We start from the raw sequence: 17147 nt of genomic DNA, 5'->3' as shown, positions 1-17147 counted from the left end.
CGATAAATTAATAAAATTTATTTTTTAAAAACAGTTTGATGTTTATGCTAACCAAATGCTTACCAAAATTGACAAAAATTGTTGACTTAAAAAATGTTCTATAAATTTTTAGTTTAACAGAAAGTTATATAAAAGAAAAAGTTATTCTGATAAAAAATTATTTAATGGTATAACATTAAACTAAATTTTACGTTAGTGACTTTAAATTTTAGATATATCTGTGTGTGTTCACTACAAGAAAAAGCGTGTTTATCGACGGCAAAAATCGACGGCTATTTCTGCCGTCGATAATTTTCGACGGCCTGCTGTCGATATTACTAAAAAAAAAATTAAAAATAAAAATATTAAAATCGACGGCCTAGTCGTCGATATTTATATGGTGAATTAATTTTTTTCCTATTATCGTCATATTATCGACGCACCAGAAGTCGAAAATGCTTTTATTTTAAAATCGACGCAGACGCCGTCCATTTTATTATTTCAAATATTGACAACATTACCGTCGATAAATTTGAACAGTATAGATCGCTTCCTAAAATGAAATGGACGGTGTGTATTTAATGTATAAAATAGATGTAATAGATGTTGCTTTTTTGTAAAATTAAAATCGACACAAGTGTCGTCGATTTTTATCACTAAAAATCATAACACTCGCGTCCAGAACCCCCAAAGTTCAGAAACCTAATTCCCCTTCTTCCGCGTCCACCTTCTTCCGCACCACCTCCTCCTTCTCCCTCTGTCGAAGCTTCCACGGCAGGTTGTACTCTCGCCGGTGCAGCTGCAGATTCTGGTCCCTCTGGACACGAAACGGTTTGTCACCATCAGTACTTCTTCCTCTGGATCTGCATTCTTCAATTCATTCACAGATTTCAAGCTATATTAGGTATTGTTTAATTTCTTTTCTGGTCTTCTTGGTTGACTTCGATTTCTCTTCATTACTGCTGGAATTGAATTAGGGTTAAGTACAATCTTCATTACTGATAGGAAGATTGCCATAGAACTGGTTGAAGCTAAGGTCTAATGTGCCGAGTTGCCGAGCTAAGCTAAGGTCCGGTGAGGTCTGGTATTCTTCTAGCTAAGCTTCTCAACCCTGTTATCTCCTCTGGGATTTTGTCGAGTTGCCGAGCTAAGCTAAGGTATGTTAAGCTTCTCAACCCTGTTATCTCCTCTGAGATTTTACCTGTGAAGAAGTTTGATGACATTGTGATCCTTATTAGTTTCCTTAGATTTCCAAGTGATTCTGGTAATGGCCCTCTAATTTGTTGTTGTTGAGGTTGAGAATTGTTAGTTCTGTTAAGTTCCCAATGGCTGGGGTTAAGAACCCTTCATAACCAATTGTGTCAAGATCAAGTGCTGTTACTCTACTTGAGGTGTTGTCTAAGGGCAAAGTGCTGTTATAAAGGAATGAACTTTGGGACACTGAGTTTGGGTCAATGGCTCTTTTTATTTCAATGAGGGAATTGGTATCATCTTCATGGGTTTTTGAATGGCTTTGTGATATAAGGCATAGGATTTTGATTAATACTCTTAATAACAACAGAATAATACTTTTAGCAATTTTCAGATGGAGACTATATAACAAAATATCACATTAGACTGCAAAATGTTGCATTCAGAAGCTCTATCCATTTTCCACATACACTAGTAGGAGATTATGTACACAAAAATGAGAAGCCAATTAAATTTGACTTCACAAAATCATTCAAACACACAACCAAGCCTTCTTTCCTCAAAGGAATATTCAGTTTCTTGAGCCGAGTATCCTCCAAAAGGAACTGATGAAGGTGTAGTTGGAACAGGAATAGCCATTACCTTTGGAGTGTTATACCCTTCATCTACCACTGTTTCTGTTGCTGTCTTTGAAGGAGTAGAGAATGGCAAATTGTGTAGTGTTATTGTTTTCTGTAAATTCTGAGTCTGTATATCTGATTCATTTGAGGAATTTGGTGGTAATGTTGAAGAGAAGAGAGAAAATGGCATTGCTTTTGGGGTTTTATTCTCTTCATCTACCACTGTTGATGTCTTTGAGGGACTAGTGAATGGCATATTGTAAAGTGTTAATGTTTTCACCAACTCCTCAGTCTGCTGCATTTTTAGTTCATCTGTGGTATTTGCTGAGTTTGCTTTTGATGATTCTGTCGAAGAGATGGGTGAAAAAGGTTGTCTCGCTGAAGGAGAATCTATCTTGCGAACACTTCCACTACCAAATAAGTTCTTTTCCAAAGGAGAATGAGCAATATCAACTCCTGTTTTAGCTGAACATGAGGTAAACCAAAATGTAGTTGTAAGAGTTCTAGTTGCATATGCATTGAGTATCATACAAGAAAGAAAATGTGCATGCATACATCATACATCGCAAGCTGTTTGTGCAATTTATATGAAACACAAGGAAATTGTAGATATACCAGCAAGAAATATTGGGAAAATCTATCAGCTGAGATGTGGCTTTGGCCTCCACCTTCAATATGAAACAAAAAGAAAAATGCCTAAACCATTCCTCGGTGCCACATACAGCCTTACCAAACGACCATCATTGAGAGTGCTTGGGAGAACCCGTTGGAGAAGACTCTTCTTCTAAAACAATGCAAAACACAAACAGGAATCCATATCCAGAAATCTTATGTTATTTTTAGATACATTACTACATTGTTGATGGCTGCTTGTGCTTGTGTAATCCATTTAAGAAGAGTATTTACAGGATGAAAAATGTTATGACGATGAAGACCCTTTTACTACCTGATGAGAAATATGAGTGAGTAGCTTTCGCTTCCGGTTTTGAACTTGCACCAAGGGAGGTTCTTCTACCAGATCCAGTTGTACTTGACTGCCTTGAAAGCTTTTTTGCACTATTAGCCTTTGGGCTTGGTTTTGACCCATATAGTACTTCCTGTTTAGAGATCACTTTCATAAACCTGACCTGATTAATTGTTTATAAAAAATTGTTGAGTGAACAAGTGTTTTTATATTCAAGTTTTTAGAAGACTTTTATGTATTGTTTTTAGTGTTGATGTGCCTATATATATTTTTTTGGCAGGGTTGACATAGTCAGAAGTATTATCAAAGTTCTAGTGGCATCCATTTACACTATCACAAGTATTGGTAGAGTTTAAGACTCCCAGAAAAGCTATTCAAGGTTTAACCTTCTACTTTTTTATTTATTTATTATCACTATTAAACTATTGAGTTTTATTTTATCTTTATCTTCATCTTTATTATCTCTGTTAAATTATTATGCATGCTTATCTATACTTACTTATGTATGCTTGTTTGTGTAAACCATTCATAGTGAAAGTATAAAAAAATTAAAAAGTGAATATTATCCCTTTGATATGTAGGAAATTAAATTCATTAATAATGGAAAACCAGAACCGAAGTTGGATGTATGATAGAACGTATGATCAGAGGCGGGGTCTTAAACCCAGTTTTATTAAAGGGGTAAATGAATTTGTGGATGTGTGTACTAGAACTCATGAATTTCTCAGAGGAGGTTTAGTTAGGTGTCCATGTGCCAGATGTCAATGTGGGACATTTAAATAGTTGATCGACATTAAGATTGATCTATATACTCATGGGTTTAAACCTAATTATTGGGTTTGGACAGAGCATGGAGAAGAGATACCCACAGAGAATCAGATTAGGATAGAAGAAGATATTGAAAGTAGCTCTGAATTAGGTGGTGTTACGTGGGAAGAAAATTTTGATCGTTATCATGAGATGGTTGTTGATGCTTTGCAACCTGAGTTTCACATGTACATGCAACCAACAGTGGAGGAACCAAATCGAGATGCTAAGAGATTTTATGACCTCTTAGATTCAGTTAGTAAACCCTTGTGGAAAAATTGTATCCATTCACGATTGTCACTTGCTAGTAGGATGCTGAGTATAAAATCAGAGGGAAACCAATCCCAGGGATCTTTTGACCAGTGGGCAACTTTGTTTAGAGAAATGCAAACAACACCAAATGAAATTCCTGCTAATTACTATGAAGCTAAGAAAATTGTTTCCCAACTTGGGTTTAAGGAGGTTAAGATAGATTGTTGTGTCAATGGTTGTACGATATATTACAAAGAGGACAAAGATCTTAGACAATGTAAATTTTGTGGGGAGCAGAGATTTAAGCCTAGGAAGGGAAAAAATAAAGAGGTTCCATATAAAAGGGAGGACAAGTGCGATTGAGCGGATATGGGGTGGAACACAATTGGACCAAAAGGAGTATATTTTGGGATCTCCCATATTGGAAAGATCATTTGGTTCGTCATTGTTTGGATTTAATGCATATTGAGAAGAATGAAAAGGCAAGGTTAGACATGGCTGTGCTTTGTAAGCGACCAGATTTGAATTTGGTGCAGGTACGCGAAGGTCATTGGGAAAAGCCTAAGGGCAACTATGTCTTGACACTCCAATAACGAAAAAATGGTTGTAAATGGGTACAAAAGTTGAAAATGCCAGATGGATATGTTTCAAATTTACAAAGGTGTGTCGATGTCAAGGGAGGAAAATTGTTTGGGATGAAAACTCATGATTGTCATGTATTTATGGAGTGTTTGCTTCCGTAAGCCTTCAAAGAGTTGCCAGACCACGTGTGGAAACCGTTGACCGAAATAAGTCAATATTTTAGGGACCTTTGTTCATCTACTCTTCGGGTTAGCGATCTTGTACAAATGGAAGCTAATATTCCTATTATTTTGTGCAAGTTAGAAAGAATTTTTCCACCTGCCTTTTTCGACGTAATGGAGCATCTACCAGTTCACTTGGCATATGAGGCACGTGTTTGTGGACCAGCTCAGTATAGGTGGATGTATCCATTTGAGCGTGAAATAGGCACGTATAAGAGATCAGTGAAGAATCGGGCTAGAGTAGAGGGTTCAATTTGTCAAGCATACCTAGCTAGAGAGACATCAAGTTATTGTTCTTATTACTTTGAGCCACATGTCATGTCTAATAGAACAAGGCCGAATCGGAATGATGATGGTGGTGTAAGTTCATCTGAGCCTACCCTTTCTATTTTTGATCAACCGGGTATTGCTGGGGGAGCCAACAAAGACAGATGGTTAACTAGTATGGAAATGAAAGCTGCCCACTTACATATCTTGTTGAATTGTCCTGAAGTCGATACATTTAGAAGTCAATACGAGCAGATCCATGGGAGCAATAATTCTTTATCCAACTTTCCATCATGGTTCCAATGGCATGTAAGTTTTTACATTTTGTTGATTGTATCAAAGTATGTCAAAGTAAATCTTGTTTTTCTAAATACTATATTTTGTTTGACAAAATCAGGTAAGAAATCCCAGTAATGGCATAACTTGTCCTCATTTATTGAGTTTAGCATTCGGGCCAAAAACTAGGGCCACGAGTGTTGGTATGTTCAAGGTTAACGGGTATAGATTTCATACTCCTGAGCATGCATCTGGAAAGAAGACAGATAATACAGGCATATATGTTAAAGGTGATGGAGGGAATGATGCATCTGATTGGTACGGCACTCTTAAAGAGATTTTGATTGTTGAATATCCAAGTCTTGTTAGTTTAAGAGTCACCTTGTTTTACTGTGAGTGGTATGACCCTACTAGGCCTCGGGGAACACGTAGACACAAAGACTACAAAATAATTGAAGTATTATCCACTAGAAGATATGGGAGTTACGATCCATTCATCCTTGCGCAAAAAGCTAGACAAGTGTATTACATGCCATATCCACAAGGCTGTAAGTCTAATTGGAAGGTTGTGATTACATGTAAATCACGAAAAATAATGGAGGAGGCACAAAATGAATCTGAAACCGAGGTGTATCAGAATGATGAGCCTCCACATGCTAGGATCATTTCAGAAACCGAGTTTCCACCATCATTAGCATCTACGTCAGGAGATGTTGATATGATACAACTTCAAGTAGCTGACCTCCAGGTTCCTAATGAGGAGGACGATGACATTGAGAACTATGATGATGATGATGCTTACATTGATGATGATGGAAGTTCAGAATTCTCGGATTGAGGTTTTAGTTGTTAATTTACTTTTAAATAAATTATATTTTGTATATGTGTTGCTGCTTCATAGAAGATTAGAATCAAGTAGGAGTTGGTAAACTCTTCTCTTTATGTTGATTTTTCTGTAACTTGATTTCATACTACTTTCCTATTGCCATTTACACTTTGATTTTGGTCCAAAGGGATGAGTGTTTATGTATAGGAGGAACAAATTTCTCTTTGCTATTGCCTTGTATTTATTTTCACTTATGTATGAAAAATAGCCTTAATTAAAAATTAAAAAAGGATTTAAATGGAAATTTTCAATAACATAATACTCCTATCTTGTATCGGTTATATTATGGATAATAACTTGCTTATTTTAATGTGTACAGGATATGGTTGGTAGAGACGGAGATCGCGGTCGTGGTCGTGGCCGTGGCCGAGGCCGAAAGGGGAGGCCTAGGCTTTCTACTGGTCAGCCCCTTGACTTACATGCGGATCCATACTCTCTCGTTGGGTCATCATCCGACACGACTGCTCCGACCAATGGGAGACCGCCACCTATTGCTACTACTACCCCCTCCCGTCAGGAGCCTCAGATACACATGATGCCTACTCCGGGTGTGCCAAGATCATGCACTCAACAAGCCAATGAACCTTCCAACACTGCCTCACATGGTGTGCAGAGTGATCCAGCTATTGTAGCTCCCAGTCGAGCAGGATCTTGTGGGGAAAGACAAACCACATCTAATAATACCCAAGATGCTCAGGGTCAAGGAACATCCACTGCCACTGGTCACTCCAGCACAAGTGCTCCGAAGCTCAGATATGATGGTGCCAAATGGTTTGTTATTTGCTTTAAATTTTATGAACTAAGCGTGCACTTTAAATGGTGTGCTTTTATTTGTTTAGTTGGATATTTGTTAATGAAAATATTTGCTTAACTATTTGCTTTGATTCGATATGCCTATATTCTTAGTTCCTTTAGTTGTTATCAAAGCTAGCTTAACTATTTGCTTCCTGTGTCCAAGATCCATATATTTAAATGGTGTGCTTTTATTTGTTTCTTTGAATTGTCATTCCTGCAGTGCGTGCAGTATTATTTTGACTTGTTAGTATCTGATGCAGTTTTGTCGTGCATGGTTAGGCTGATGTTGTTTTGTTTTTTGATGTAGTTGGCACCCACCTAAGCCTGGATTGAAGCGTATTTCTCAGGTTTTTAGGGAAAACTACAACAAGCCTTGGCTGAGTTTTGATGAGGCAGATGATGATACTCGAAAAATATGGTGGACTGAATGGAGGGTAAATTCTATCTCCTTATGCTCCTTATGAATAGCATATCTTTTGATATTTTGATTCTTTATTTTATTTCAAATATTTAATTTTAGTAACCTTAGCTTCGTAATTAGTACTCTCTTAAAATACTGATTAATTAATAATACCTTAAAGTCATTATTATGTGCAGTTTGTTCTATAAGATGGAGGTATTGAAACTTTTCTGTAGATTAATTTGGAGATGTTAAAAACAAGCAATACTTAAAAGTGATCAAAATTAATAAAAAAAACTAAAGGGCAGATTTGATTTCCATATTCATATTTTGAATGGTTGATGATCTCGGATGTTGTGTCTTATTTGGCTAAATATACTGTGACATATAATAAGAAGGTTCATGAACTTTATTCTTTAGAAGCATGGGTCACATAAATCAGTGGGAATCACAATGAGTGACACGCACTATATTGTATGTATATATATGTTAATCTAGTAACATAGTTAGTATTGTGTGTGTGCATGTCCATTATCTCATGTGTGTTGACTATGTGAACATTTTCACACGCATAATCATATCATCATGCTGATTTTTGTGATTTAAAAAACACATTATTTTCTGTTCTAATATTGTATTTTTCATAAAAAAGAGGAAGACAAATGGTATTACAGTAAGGCTGCAACCTTGATGGGACCATATCTTAGGTTATGACAACTTTAATGAGAGTCATTATCATGAAACTCAGAATCTCTTATATCTCTAAGTGGATCAAAATCGATTATTGAGCTACTGCACTTTGCAATATCCACTTCTTATTAAAACAATTATTGTGTCACTCTTCATTACAAGGTTAACTAACTAACCACTTATGAATAAAATCAATATTATTTGGATCTGAAGCTTGCCAGACACAGTTCAATTCTTCAAATCCTGCAAAGATCACAGAAACAGTAACAAAATTAATTTTTGTAAACCAAGTAACCAACTACTTGTGCAGTTGTGATTCTGTAATTAGTAGTAGCATGAGTTCATATACATTATCTTGTTTAATGAGAATTCAGATGCTATTTTCATTGAGAGCCTCAGGTATTCAAGAGTGCTTGGCAAAACCATGAACTCTCTGCAACTTCCACAATGAGGTAGTGAAGGTTTAGCAGTTAGGAAGAAAAACAAACATTGATGCTAAGAAAAGGAAAGAGGCCGGTAAAACTTTAAACTAACCTTCTATGGAAACATGATAGTAACAGCTGAACCTGCCAGCAAGAGGAGGGGACCATGTTCAAATTCAAATACATGCTTTTTTAAAATCCAAATTACCTTGCATGGCTATCTCATCTTCAGTTAATTTCTTTTAACATTTATTTTAAGTGATATTGTAAAATGTGATTTTTTTTTTTAAAATAGAAATGCTTTGATATTATTGATACGGAGGAGGATGATATCTATCAAGCTTGGAGGTTTAGGGCTGCCAAGCGCTTGCGAGGTATGCTCCATGCCATTCGCAAAAAAGGTGCCCGTCCATATTGGATCCCACCAGAAGTTCTTGGTGAATTGATGAGACGTTGGGACACTGAGGCCTATAGACAATTACAGGCGAGAAATACAGCTGCCAGGAAATCGACTCGAGGTACTTCCCTTCACACTGCAGGAGGCACCACCTTTCCAGAAGCGAGATTACGCTTGGTAAGTTGCTTATAGAACCCACTTTTTTACTTAAAGACAATTTTTACTATGATATTTGCTGTTCTAAAAATTTCTTAATGAGCTTGTTCTATTCTGCTTTTGCTTTTATTCTGCTTTTTAATTATTTTTAATGATTTTTTAATTACTAAAATCTTATTACTAAAATATAGACACAACAGAACTAATTATATCTCAACAGTACTATGAAAATGAAGAGGTAGGGTATATGGTATGGGTGAGGTAAGGGACTCTTCCATGGTGCGGCCTCGAGTTGATGGGCCAACCACGACCACCAGTGCTGATGTTTTGGATCTTAGAGAACGAATCATAATACTCAATAGGGAAGTTGAACAACATGCTGCTAAATATAGAGAGCTTGAAGACCGCTACCAAAGGGAGAAAAGAGAGTGGCAACAGACAGTTGAATCCTTGCGTGAGGATCTCAACACCAGTAATTCACAGATGGATCAGTTTAGTCATCAATTGAGCAGCTTGACTGAGTATGTGAGGGCCATGGGTCCTAGTAGTTCTGGATCACGTGTTCCCCCACCTCCTCCTTTTACTTTTCCAAGCTCTCAAAAAAGCACAGCTCCAGCCCCAGTCCCAACCCCAGCCTCAGGTAGAAAACTCCCACCTATTCTGCAGCGACCAGGACAACCACAGAGTTCTCAAAGGGAGGATGATTCTAATGATTTTGATGACTCGGATGATTATTTAGATGAGTATGAGTAGGTTATTTAATTACTTGGAATATTTTGTATTATTAGTAGATTGCAATTTAAACGAATATGTCTAAGTTTAGTTATTTATCCTGTCTTGAGTCTTTATGTTAGAGGATTATCTATTATTTTTATAAGTTTGTAAATTTATTATCTAATATTTAGTATAAATTTTATTTTTATATTTAAAAATTTATTTATCTTGTTATCTATATTATGTATAAATTTTATTTTTATATTTATTTGCATTAACTGTTTATTATTTTTCAAATAAAACAAAATAATTAAAACACATCTATTAAAATCGACGGAATAGTTGTTGCTTTTTAATTTTAAAATAGACAAGCAAACCTAAATACAGACACAGAATTTGTCGATATATAAATAATAAAATCGACGGCAGTTTCGTCGATTTTATTGGATCCAATATCGACAACAAAATTGTCGATTTTAGTAAACATATTATAGACAAAGGCACCGTCGATTTTATTTGTATCAAATATCGACAGTAGAGGCGTCGATTTTATATAATAATATCGACGCCCTTTATGTCGATTTTAGTGAGAATATAAAATTATCAAACTCATAATATCGACGGCCTTGCTGTCAATTTTTTTAAATTATTATCGACGGCCAGGCAAGCCGTCGATTTTATCAGCAGTTTGAAAAATCGACAAGCTTTATAGCGACCAACTCCGCCGTTTATTTTGCCGTCGAATTTCAATATTATCGACGGCTTAGCCGTCGATTTAGCCGTCGATTTTAACGACGTTTCTTGTAGTGGTTTAAGCAACTTTAGCAAATCAAATGGAAATTTTTAAGGATAAGTTACACTCTTACTCCTCTAGATTTTCAAAATTACACGTAACAAGGACTACTTGACCAACTTACCAACTTTGACTCTTATTACTCAACAACTTAAAACCTTATACTATGAGATACACCCACTTTTCTAGTAGAGTAAAGTATTAAAATTATAAAAAAAAAATTAAAACTACACTGCAAGAAAAAAGGTCTATGACCACGCTTTTTTCTTGTCACGCTTTAAAAGTATAGCCAAAAATGGTCAATGGCCACGCTTTTATGAGGGTGGCGATAGATTAGAGATTTGACCACTTTTTTTCTTACTACGCTTAAAAAGCGTGGCGAAAGGGGTCTACGGCCACGCTTTTATGAGGGTGGCTGATAAACCCATATTTTATGATATATTTTGTGCTTAATCTGAGTGATTTATTCAATCCTTCACCCACTTATTCATATTAATTGCATAGTTTTACTTTTCCTTCCATATTATGTGATGTATGTGAAAAACATGTTTCCTATGCTTAAAAATAATTATTTTGATTACCCTTTATTTCCATTTGATGCCGTGATTCGTGTGTTGAGTAGTATCAGATCTTCTAAGGCAGGAATGACTTAAAGGATGGAAAGGAAACATACAAAAATGGAAGGAAAGCACAAAACGGAGTTTTTGAAGAAACTGGCATCCACGCGATCGCATGGGTGACGCGGCCGCATGCCAGCGCGAATCAACAGCGACGCGACCGCATGACTGACGCGATCGCGCGCCACAAGCAGAACACATATGATGCGGCCGCATGACTGAAGTGACCGCGTGACAAGAAAAACTCCGAATGACGCGACCGCGTGACCCACGCGGACGCGTGACAGAGGCCACGCACCAGAAATTGCAGAAAACGCTCATAGCGAATTCTGAAGCCCTTTTTGGCCCGAATCCAAGTCCAGAGGGCATAGACTAGAGGTTATGAAGTGGGAGAATGCATCCATTCAAAGAGAGTCTCCAATTAGTTAGTTTTCCATGGTTTAGATTTAGTTTTGAGAGGGAGATTCTCTCCTCTCTCTTTAGGATTAGGATTTAGATTTAGGATTTTATTCGCTTTCCAGATTATCTCTTTACCAGGTTCAATATTCCTTTTTATTTTGTTCTCAATTTAATTATGAATTCTTCTATGTTACAGATTACTCTTTGAATTAATGTTATTTGAGGTATTTCAGTTTAATATTGCTTTCTTTTATTTATGTCACTTTTATCCCCAATCTGAAGACATTTTTATTCCAGTAGATTTACTTTTTCCCTTTTGGTATTGGTTAAGAAATCAGTAACTCAGGAGTTATCAAACTCAACATGATTGATAATCGTTATCTTTACTAATTGAATTGAACTTCAATAATCCCAATCTTTCCTTAGGGATTAACTAGGATTTGAGGATCTAACTAATTAGTCACTTGACTTTCCTTTGCTCTAGCAAAGGTTAACTAAGTGGAATTAAGATTCAATTTTCATCATCATTGATAAGGATAACTAGGATAGGACTTCTAATTTCTCATACCTTGCCAAAAGTGTGTTTTACAATTATTTATTTAATTTACAGTCTTTTACTTACTTTAATTGTAATTTAAATCACTTGTTCCTCATCTTCAAAACCCCAATTTACAATCTTCATAACCAATAATAAGAACATACTTCCCTGCAGTTTCTTGAGAAGACGACCCGAGGTTTAAATACTCGGTTATCAATTTTAAAAGGGGTTTGTTACTTGTGACAACCAAAACGTTTGTATGAAAGGACTTTTGTTGGTTTAGAAACTATACTTGCAACGAGGATTTATCTGCAAATTTCTAGACCACGCAAAAGTTCTCTCATCAAAATGGCGCCGTTGCCGGGGAGCTGCAACTGTGTGCCTTATTATTGGTTATTGTAAATATTTTTCTTTTACTTGTCTATTTGTTTTTATTTTTCCCTTTTATTTTTATTAGTCACTATGAATCCTTACCCATCTCGCTTTGAGTTTGGTTCTAATATTGTTGAAAGGAATGAAAGTTATAACAGTAACATGCATCAAGGTCAGAGCAATCAAAGATGGATGGAGCTAAGAGGATCTAATCAACCCTTTAGGCAGCAACACCCTCCAAGATATCATGGACAAAGACCATTCTACAATGCATACCAAGGCAATAGACATGGTGGAGATCCTTGTAGTTACCAACAAGCCCCACCCTATGCTTATAGGCCATCCTCTCAACACAACTTTGAACCACCACACTCACAAGCTTCTTTTCACCATTCGCCACCACATGATCCTCATTCACCCCGATTCCAATCCAATTACTCCCAAACACCACCACTTCCCAATGTACCACGTCCAAATCCATCACCCCGAGAATCAGAAGTTCGTCTCAAGGGAACAGTAGATCAACTTCAAACAACCCTTCATCAACTGGAGCAAGCAATAAGTCAATTATCTTCTAGACATTCGAACATTCAAGGGCCTCCCAGAGCCCCATGTGGACAATCTGATGAAGAGCGTAGCATGAAGGAGATATTAGAAACTCCAGTGGACAAGACAGAGCATGACTTTGTACTAGAACAAGTAGAGGAAGCTGTCATTATACAAGAAGAAGAGTTGGTAGAAGACTTAGGAGACGCTGAACTTCCATGGGAACCCAGAGTTGTGAAGAATTCTGTCAAGGACGTTACAACTGATGCTAAGGAAGATAGTGCACAATCCTCAAGGCAGGTATTTCATGAAAAACTAGACAGAATAATCCAAGAAGCAATTTTCCTTGATAATGATAATCTCAAGTCAAGTTCTTCTAGTAATGAACTTGCATCCGCGAGTGAATTCTCTGAGATCGAAGAATCTTCCCCAAGCGAGTACGAAGATGATACGGAGGTAGATTTCTCTCAACCTCCAGTTTATGACTTAAGTGACGAGGAAGACATAGAAGGCTTTGATCAGGACATGGATACATTTAAAGAATCTTGCAAAGAAGTGAAAATTTTCACAGAAGAGCACACGGGAGTAGAACTCACAGAACCACTGGAACCACCTATCCCAAGGCCATTACCACCCAATACAAGCTTCAAGTGGGTACAATCCTTAACCTTTAGCTTTATTTTTTCACTTGAATATGGTTTGCTTGAAATAGATGGCCAGCTTAGAGCTCTCTGCGGCTTTAAGAGTAAAGGGGAAATGGCTCGTGCTCAGAGCTGGCGCACAAAGTTCCATAAGGTTCCATGCTTCAACTCAAAGTGTGCGGATTGGCATCATGATCTATCAAATGGATCTCGGAAAATGTTTGGTTATTCTGGTGAGAATCTAATTTCTAAACCACCCGGATGGAAAAATATAGATCAAGACAAAGGTGGATTTAAAAGCCAAGTTTGGGATCCTGGAATCTATTTTGACATTCGTCACCCCGGGATCCTAAGAATCTATTTGAAGCTGCTCAGAAGCTTTCCATGCCTAGTTTGGGACCCCAGAGGCTATTGGCATTCCAAGCATTGGTGGAGATTTATGGACGAGTTTAAGCATAAACCGCTATAGCAGGAAGCTCATCCAATGTCCAACTTAAGGACTTTAACTAAAAGTGCTAGGTGGGAGACAACCCACCATGGTATGGTCGTTTCTTTTTCAGTTTTACTTCATGTTATTTATTCTTATTTCCTTTTCAATTGAACCTGAATATTCTTCATTCGCATTGCATATTGCATAATTGCATACCAGTTTATTAAAAAAAAAGGGTGCGTGACGCGACCGCATCATTCATGCGATCGCGTCAAGTTGCGAAAACACTCCCCACGCATCCACGTCATTCACGCAGCCGCGTGATCTGGAGATCGGCGTAAACATCCAACGTCCAGAAAGTTAGGCTGGAATCGTGCGGCCATTGTGCGTTTTGCACAAAACGCCCACGCGATCGCGTCCTTAATACGATCGCGTCACTTGCACAACATCAATCCCACGCGACAGCGTGAGCGACGTGATCGCGTCGCATGGATTACACAACATCCCAAAAGGAGACAGAGAGTTGCGCTAAAACGACGCTGGAATCGTGCGTTTAGCACAATTTCGAGCGACGCGATCGCATGCCCCAGGCGATCGCGTCATTCACTCTTTTAGCTATTCCATGCGATCGCGCCACTCACGCGATCGCGTCAACCACCATTTCAGCCCAACCACGCGAGGGCATAGACCAGAGGTTATGAAGTGGGAGAATGCATCCATTCAAAGAGAGTCTCCAATTAGTTAGTTTTCCATGGTTTAGATTTAGTTTTGAGTGGGAGATTCTCTTCTCTCTCTTTAGGATTAGGATTTAGATTTAGGATTTTATTCGCTTTCCGGATTATCTCTTTACCAGGTTCAATATTCCTTTTTATTTTGTTCTCAATTTAATTATGAATTCTTCTATGTTACAGATTACTCTTTGAATTAATTTTATTTGAGGTATTTCAGTTTAATATTGCTTTCTTTTATTTATGTTACTTTTATCCCCAATCTGAAGATATTTTTATTCCAGTAGATTTACTTTTCCCCTTTTGGTATTGGTTAAGAAATCAGTAACTCAGGAGTTATCAAACTCAACATGATTGATAATCGTTATCTTTACTAATTGAATTAAACTTCAATAATCCCAATCTTTCCTTAGGGATTAACTAGGATTTAAGGATCTAACTAATTAGTCACTTGACTTTCCTTTGCTCTAGCAAAAGTTAACTAAGTGGAATTAAGATTCAATTTTCATCATCATTGATAAGGGTAACTAGGATAGGACTTCTAATTTCTCATACCTTGCCAAAAGTGTGTTTTACAGTTATTTATTTAATTTACAGTCTTTTATTACTTTAATTGCAATTTAAATCACTTGTTCCTCATCTTCAAAACCCCAATTTACAATCTTCATAACCAATAATAAGAACATACTTCCATGCAGTTCCTTGAGAAGACAACCCGAGGTTTAAATACTCAATTATCAATTTTAAAAGGGGTTTGTTACTTGTGACAACCAAAACGTTTGTATGAAAGGACTTTTGTTGGTTTAGAAACTATACTTGCAACGAGGATTTATCTGCAAATTTCTAGACCACGCAAAAGTTCTCTCATCAGTGGCGATTGATTCGAGATTTGGCCACACTTTTTATTGCCACGCTTAAAAAGCGTAGCCATAGAAAGAAACAGGCACGCTTTTAAAGTGTGGCGATAGAGTTTTGTTATAGTGACATTTTAAAGCGTGACCGTTTCCTACAACTCTTTTGGCACGCTTCAAAGCGTGGCCAAAAGATTAAATTTTTTTTTAAAAGTTACAATTAGTGAATTACATTACACACCCTCTTTGAGACTCTATCTTTCTCCTTCGAACCCTAACCTTACCCCTTTTTAATTCACAAATCCTAACTTAACACCCACCACACTCCCCTCCTTTCCCCTCATAAAGATCGCCGTAGCCCCACTCCCTCTTTTTCCCTCTCCAGCGCACACAACACAATACACACACGCACCACCTCACCCAAGCGGGAGAGGAGAGCTCGAGGAAGGAGACGCTGCCTTGCTGCCAGCTCCGTCGAAGACCATTCCGCCGCCGCTGTCGAGCCAAACCCGAGAGAGAGAGTGTGTGCGACAATGAGGGAGGAGAAGACGTCACCAAACGTGTCACCGCCGCTGGAGGAGCTTCGCTCTTTACCATCGCCGAGGAGGGGAAAGAGAAGCTGCTCCCGTCGCGCCAGTCACCATCGTGCTTCCTGGTTGCCGATGAGGGAGCCGCGAGAACCGTTGCCGTCGCGGAGGAGGGGGACGCGTGAGAGGGAGCCGTCTTTGTGGTCGCCGTCGCAGCTGTTGAGTAAATCTTCGTGCTTTTTCAGTAAATCTTCGATCATCATTTCATCATTTATTTTGAATATTATAATAAATCTGTGCTTTTAATTGTTATTACTCTTTTCCAATTGATTTTAAGAAATCGAAGATTTACGGATTTGACAAGGAACGGAACCGGTGGAAGGAGAGAACCACAGGTACCGTCAAGTTCCCGAAGAATAAGGTTACTAGCAAGGTTTGGCTTCTCATCTGAACAAAATTCATTTGTGCTTCTTTTTTTATGTTGTTTATTCTCTGATTCATTTGTGCTTTCCTAGTTCTCTGATTCTTCAGTTCGTAAGTAGTTAGAGAAGTTTAAATGATAATTGTTTGAGCCTCATATAATAATGTCGCATGGTTCTTTTGCTGTCATTATAGTAGTTAAATCTAAGAAGGTTAATTGGTTCATTTGTGCAACTAAGTTTTGTTCTTTTTTTTTTTGGTGTTTATGCAGAACAAAATCATTGCTTAGTGTGGTTCTTTAGCTGTAAGCAGCCCAAATCATTGAAAAAGGTAATTCATGGATTCCATATTTTTTTCATTTGAAAATCATACTAGAACAATACTAATTTTCATTGAATGTTATGTGCTTTCTGAATTTATGTTTTATTGTTGAAAATCTGGTGACCATTATTATATCTAGCTTTGTGAAACTTTCTGGTTTTAAATTGTAATTCCTTTGTAGGTTTGAGTATAATGCAGCAGCTGACTTGGTGAAGGAACTCGAATTTGAAAAAGTTGAAAGTATGTTGAAAAAGAAAATCTAAGATTAGCAAAAGAACTTTCTGCTTTTTGCCGGTGCAACATTATGACAGACGAGGCCAATATGAAGTTGCTCTTTCCAAAATT

The 17147-nt window shown here is 37.4% G+C and overlaps 3 protein-coding genes and 1 long non-coding RNA gene across 6 annotated transcripts; 2 read left to right on the top strand and 2 right to left on the bottom strand.

The window, feature by feature from the left end:
• On the bottom strand, positions 1568-2908 carry LOC107636517 (65-kDa microtubule-associated protein 3-like). The gene is made up of 2 exons (XM_016340019.1): positions 2737-2908; positions 1568-2255 (listed from the first exon to the last, which is right to left on the bottom strand). The coding sequence occupies exons 1-2, from the start codon at positions 2906-2908 to the stop codon at positions 1699-1701; spliced, it is 729 nt and encodes a 242-aa protein (XP_016195505.1). The 3' UTR covers positions 1568-1698.
• Positions 2933-8941, top strand: LOC107636516. Its single transcript, XM_021121173.1, has 4 exons — positions 2933-3133; positions 6365-6816; positions 7148-7274; positions 8648-8941. The coding sequence occupies exons 2-4, from the start codon at positions 6368-6370 to the stop codon at positions 8939-8941; spliced, it is 870 nt and encodes a 289-aa protein (XP_020976832.1). The 5' UTR covers positions 2933-3133; positions 6365-6367.
• On the bottom strand, positions 7976-8551 carry LOC107639338. The gene is made up of 2 exons (XR_001620076.2): positions 8280-8551; positions 7976-8173 (listed from the first exon to the last, which is right to left on the bottom strand). It is a non-coding gene; the product is annotated as an uncharacterized LOC107639338 (long non-coding RNA).
• LOC110271068 lies at positions 15846-16792 on the top strand. Of its 3 annotated transcripts, none has more exons than XM_021121172.1 (3): positions 15846-16280; positions 16399-16494; positions 16753-16792. In XM_021121172.1, the coding sequence occupies exons 1-3, from the start codon at positions 16068-16070 to the stop codon at positions 16768-16770; spliced, it is 327 nt and encodes a 108-aa protein (XP_020976831.1). In that variant the 5' UTR covers positions 15846-16067; the 3' UTR covers positions 16771-16792. The 3 variants fall into 3 exon arrangements, with proteins under 3 accessions (XP_020976831.1, XP_020976830.1, XP_020976829.1); XM_021121171.1 differs by having other exon boundaries at positions 15846-16284; positions 16398-16494; XM_021121170.1 differs by having other exon boundaries at positions 15846-16305; positions 16398-16494.

This window comes from Arachis ipaensis, chromosome B04 (assembly GCF_000816755.2).
Source record: "Arachis ipaensis cultivar K30076 chromosome B04, Araip1.1, whole genome shotgun sequence".
NCBI lineage: Eukaryota > Viridiplantae > Streptophyta > Magnoliopsida > Fabales > Fabaceae > Arachis > Arachis ipaensis.
This window is presented reverse-complemented; position numbering and strand designations above follow the sequence as displayed.

Coding starts and splice junctions, on each gene's coding strand:
- LOC107636516 (XM_021121173.1), top strand. CDS start 6,368: ATGGTTGGTAGAGACGGAGATCGCGGTCGTGGTCGTGGCCGTGGCCGA. Junction 6,817..7,147: donor AGATATGATGGTGCCAAATG/GTTTGTTATTTG, acceptor TTTTTGATGTAG/TTGGCACCCACCTAAGCCTG. Junction 7,275..8,647: donor TATGGTGGACTGAATGGAGG/GTAAATTCTATC, acceptor TTTTTAAAATAG/AAATGCTTTGATATTATTGA.
- LOC107636517 (XM_016340019.1), bottom strand. CDS start 2,908: ATGAAAGTGATCTCTAAACAGGAAGTACTATATGGGTCAAAACCAAGC. Junction 2,256..2,736: donor TCACTCATATTTCTCATCAG/GTAGTAAAAGGG, acceptor CCTCATGTTCAG/CTAAAACAGGAGTTGATATT.
- LOC110271068 (XM_021121170.1), top strand. CDS start 16,068: ATGAGGGAGGAGAAGACGTCACCAAACGTGTCACCGCCGCTGGAGGAG. Junction 16,306..16,397: donor TAAATCTTCGTGCTTTTTCA/GTAAATCTTCGA, acceptor AATTGATTTTAA/GAAATCGAAGATTTACGGAT. Junction 16,495..16,752: donor AGAATAAGGTTACTAGCAAG/GTTTGGCTTCTC, acceptor GTGTTTATGCAG/AACAAAATCATTGCTTAGTG.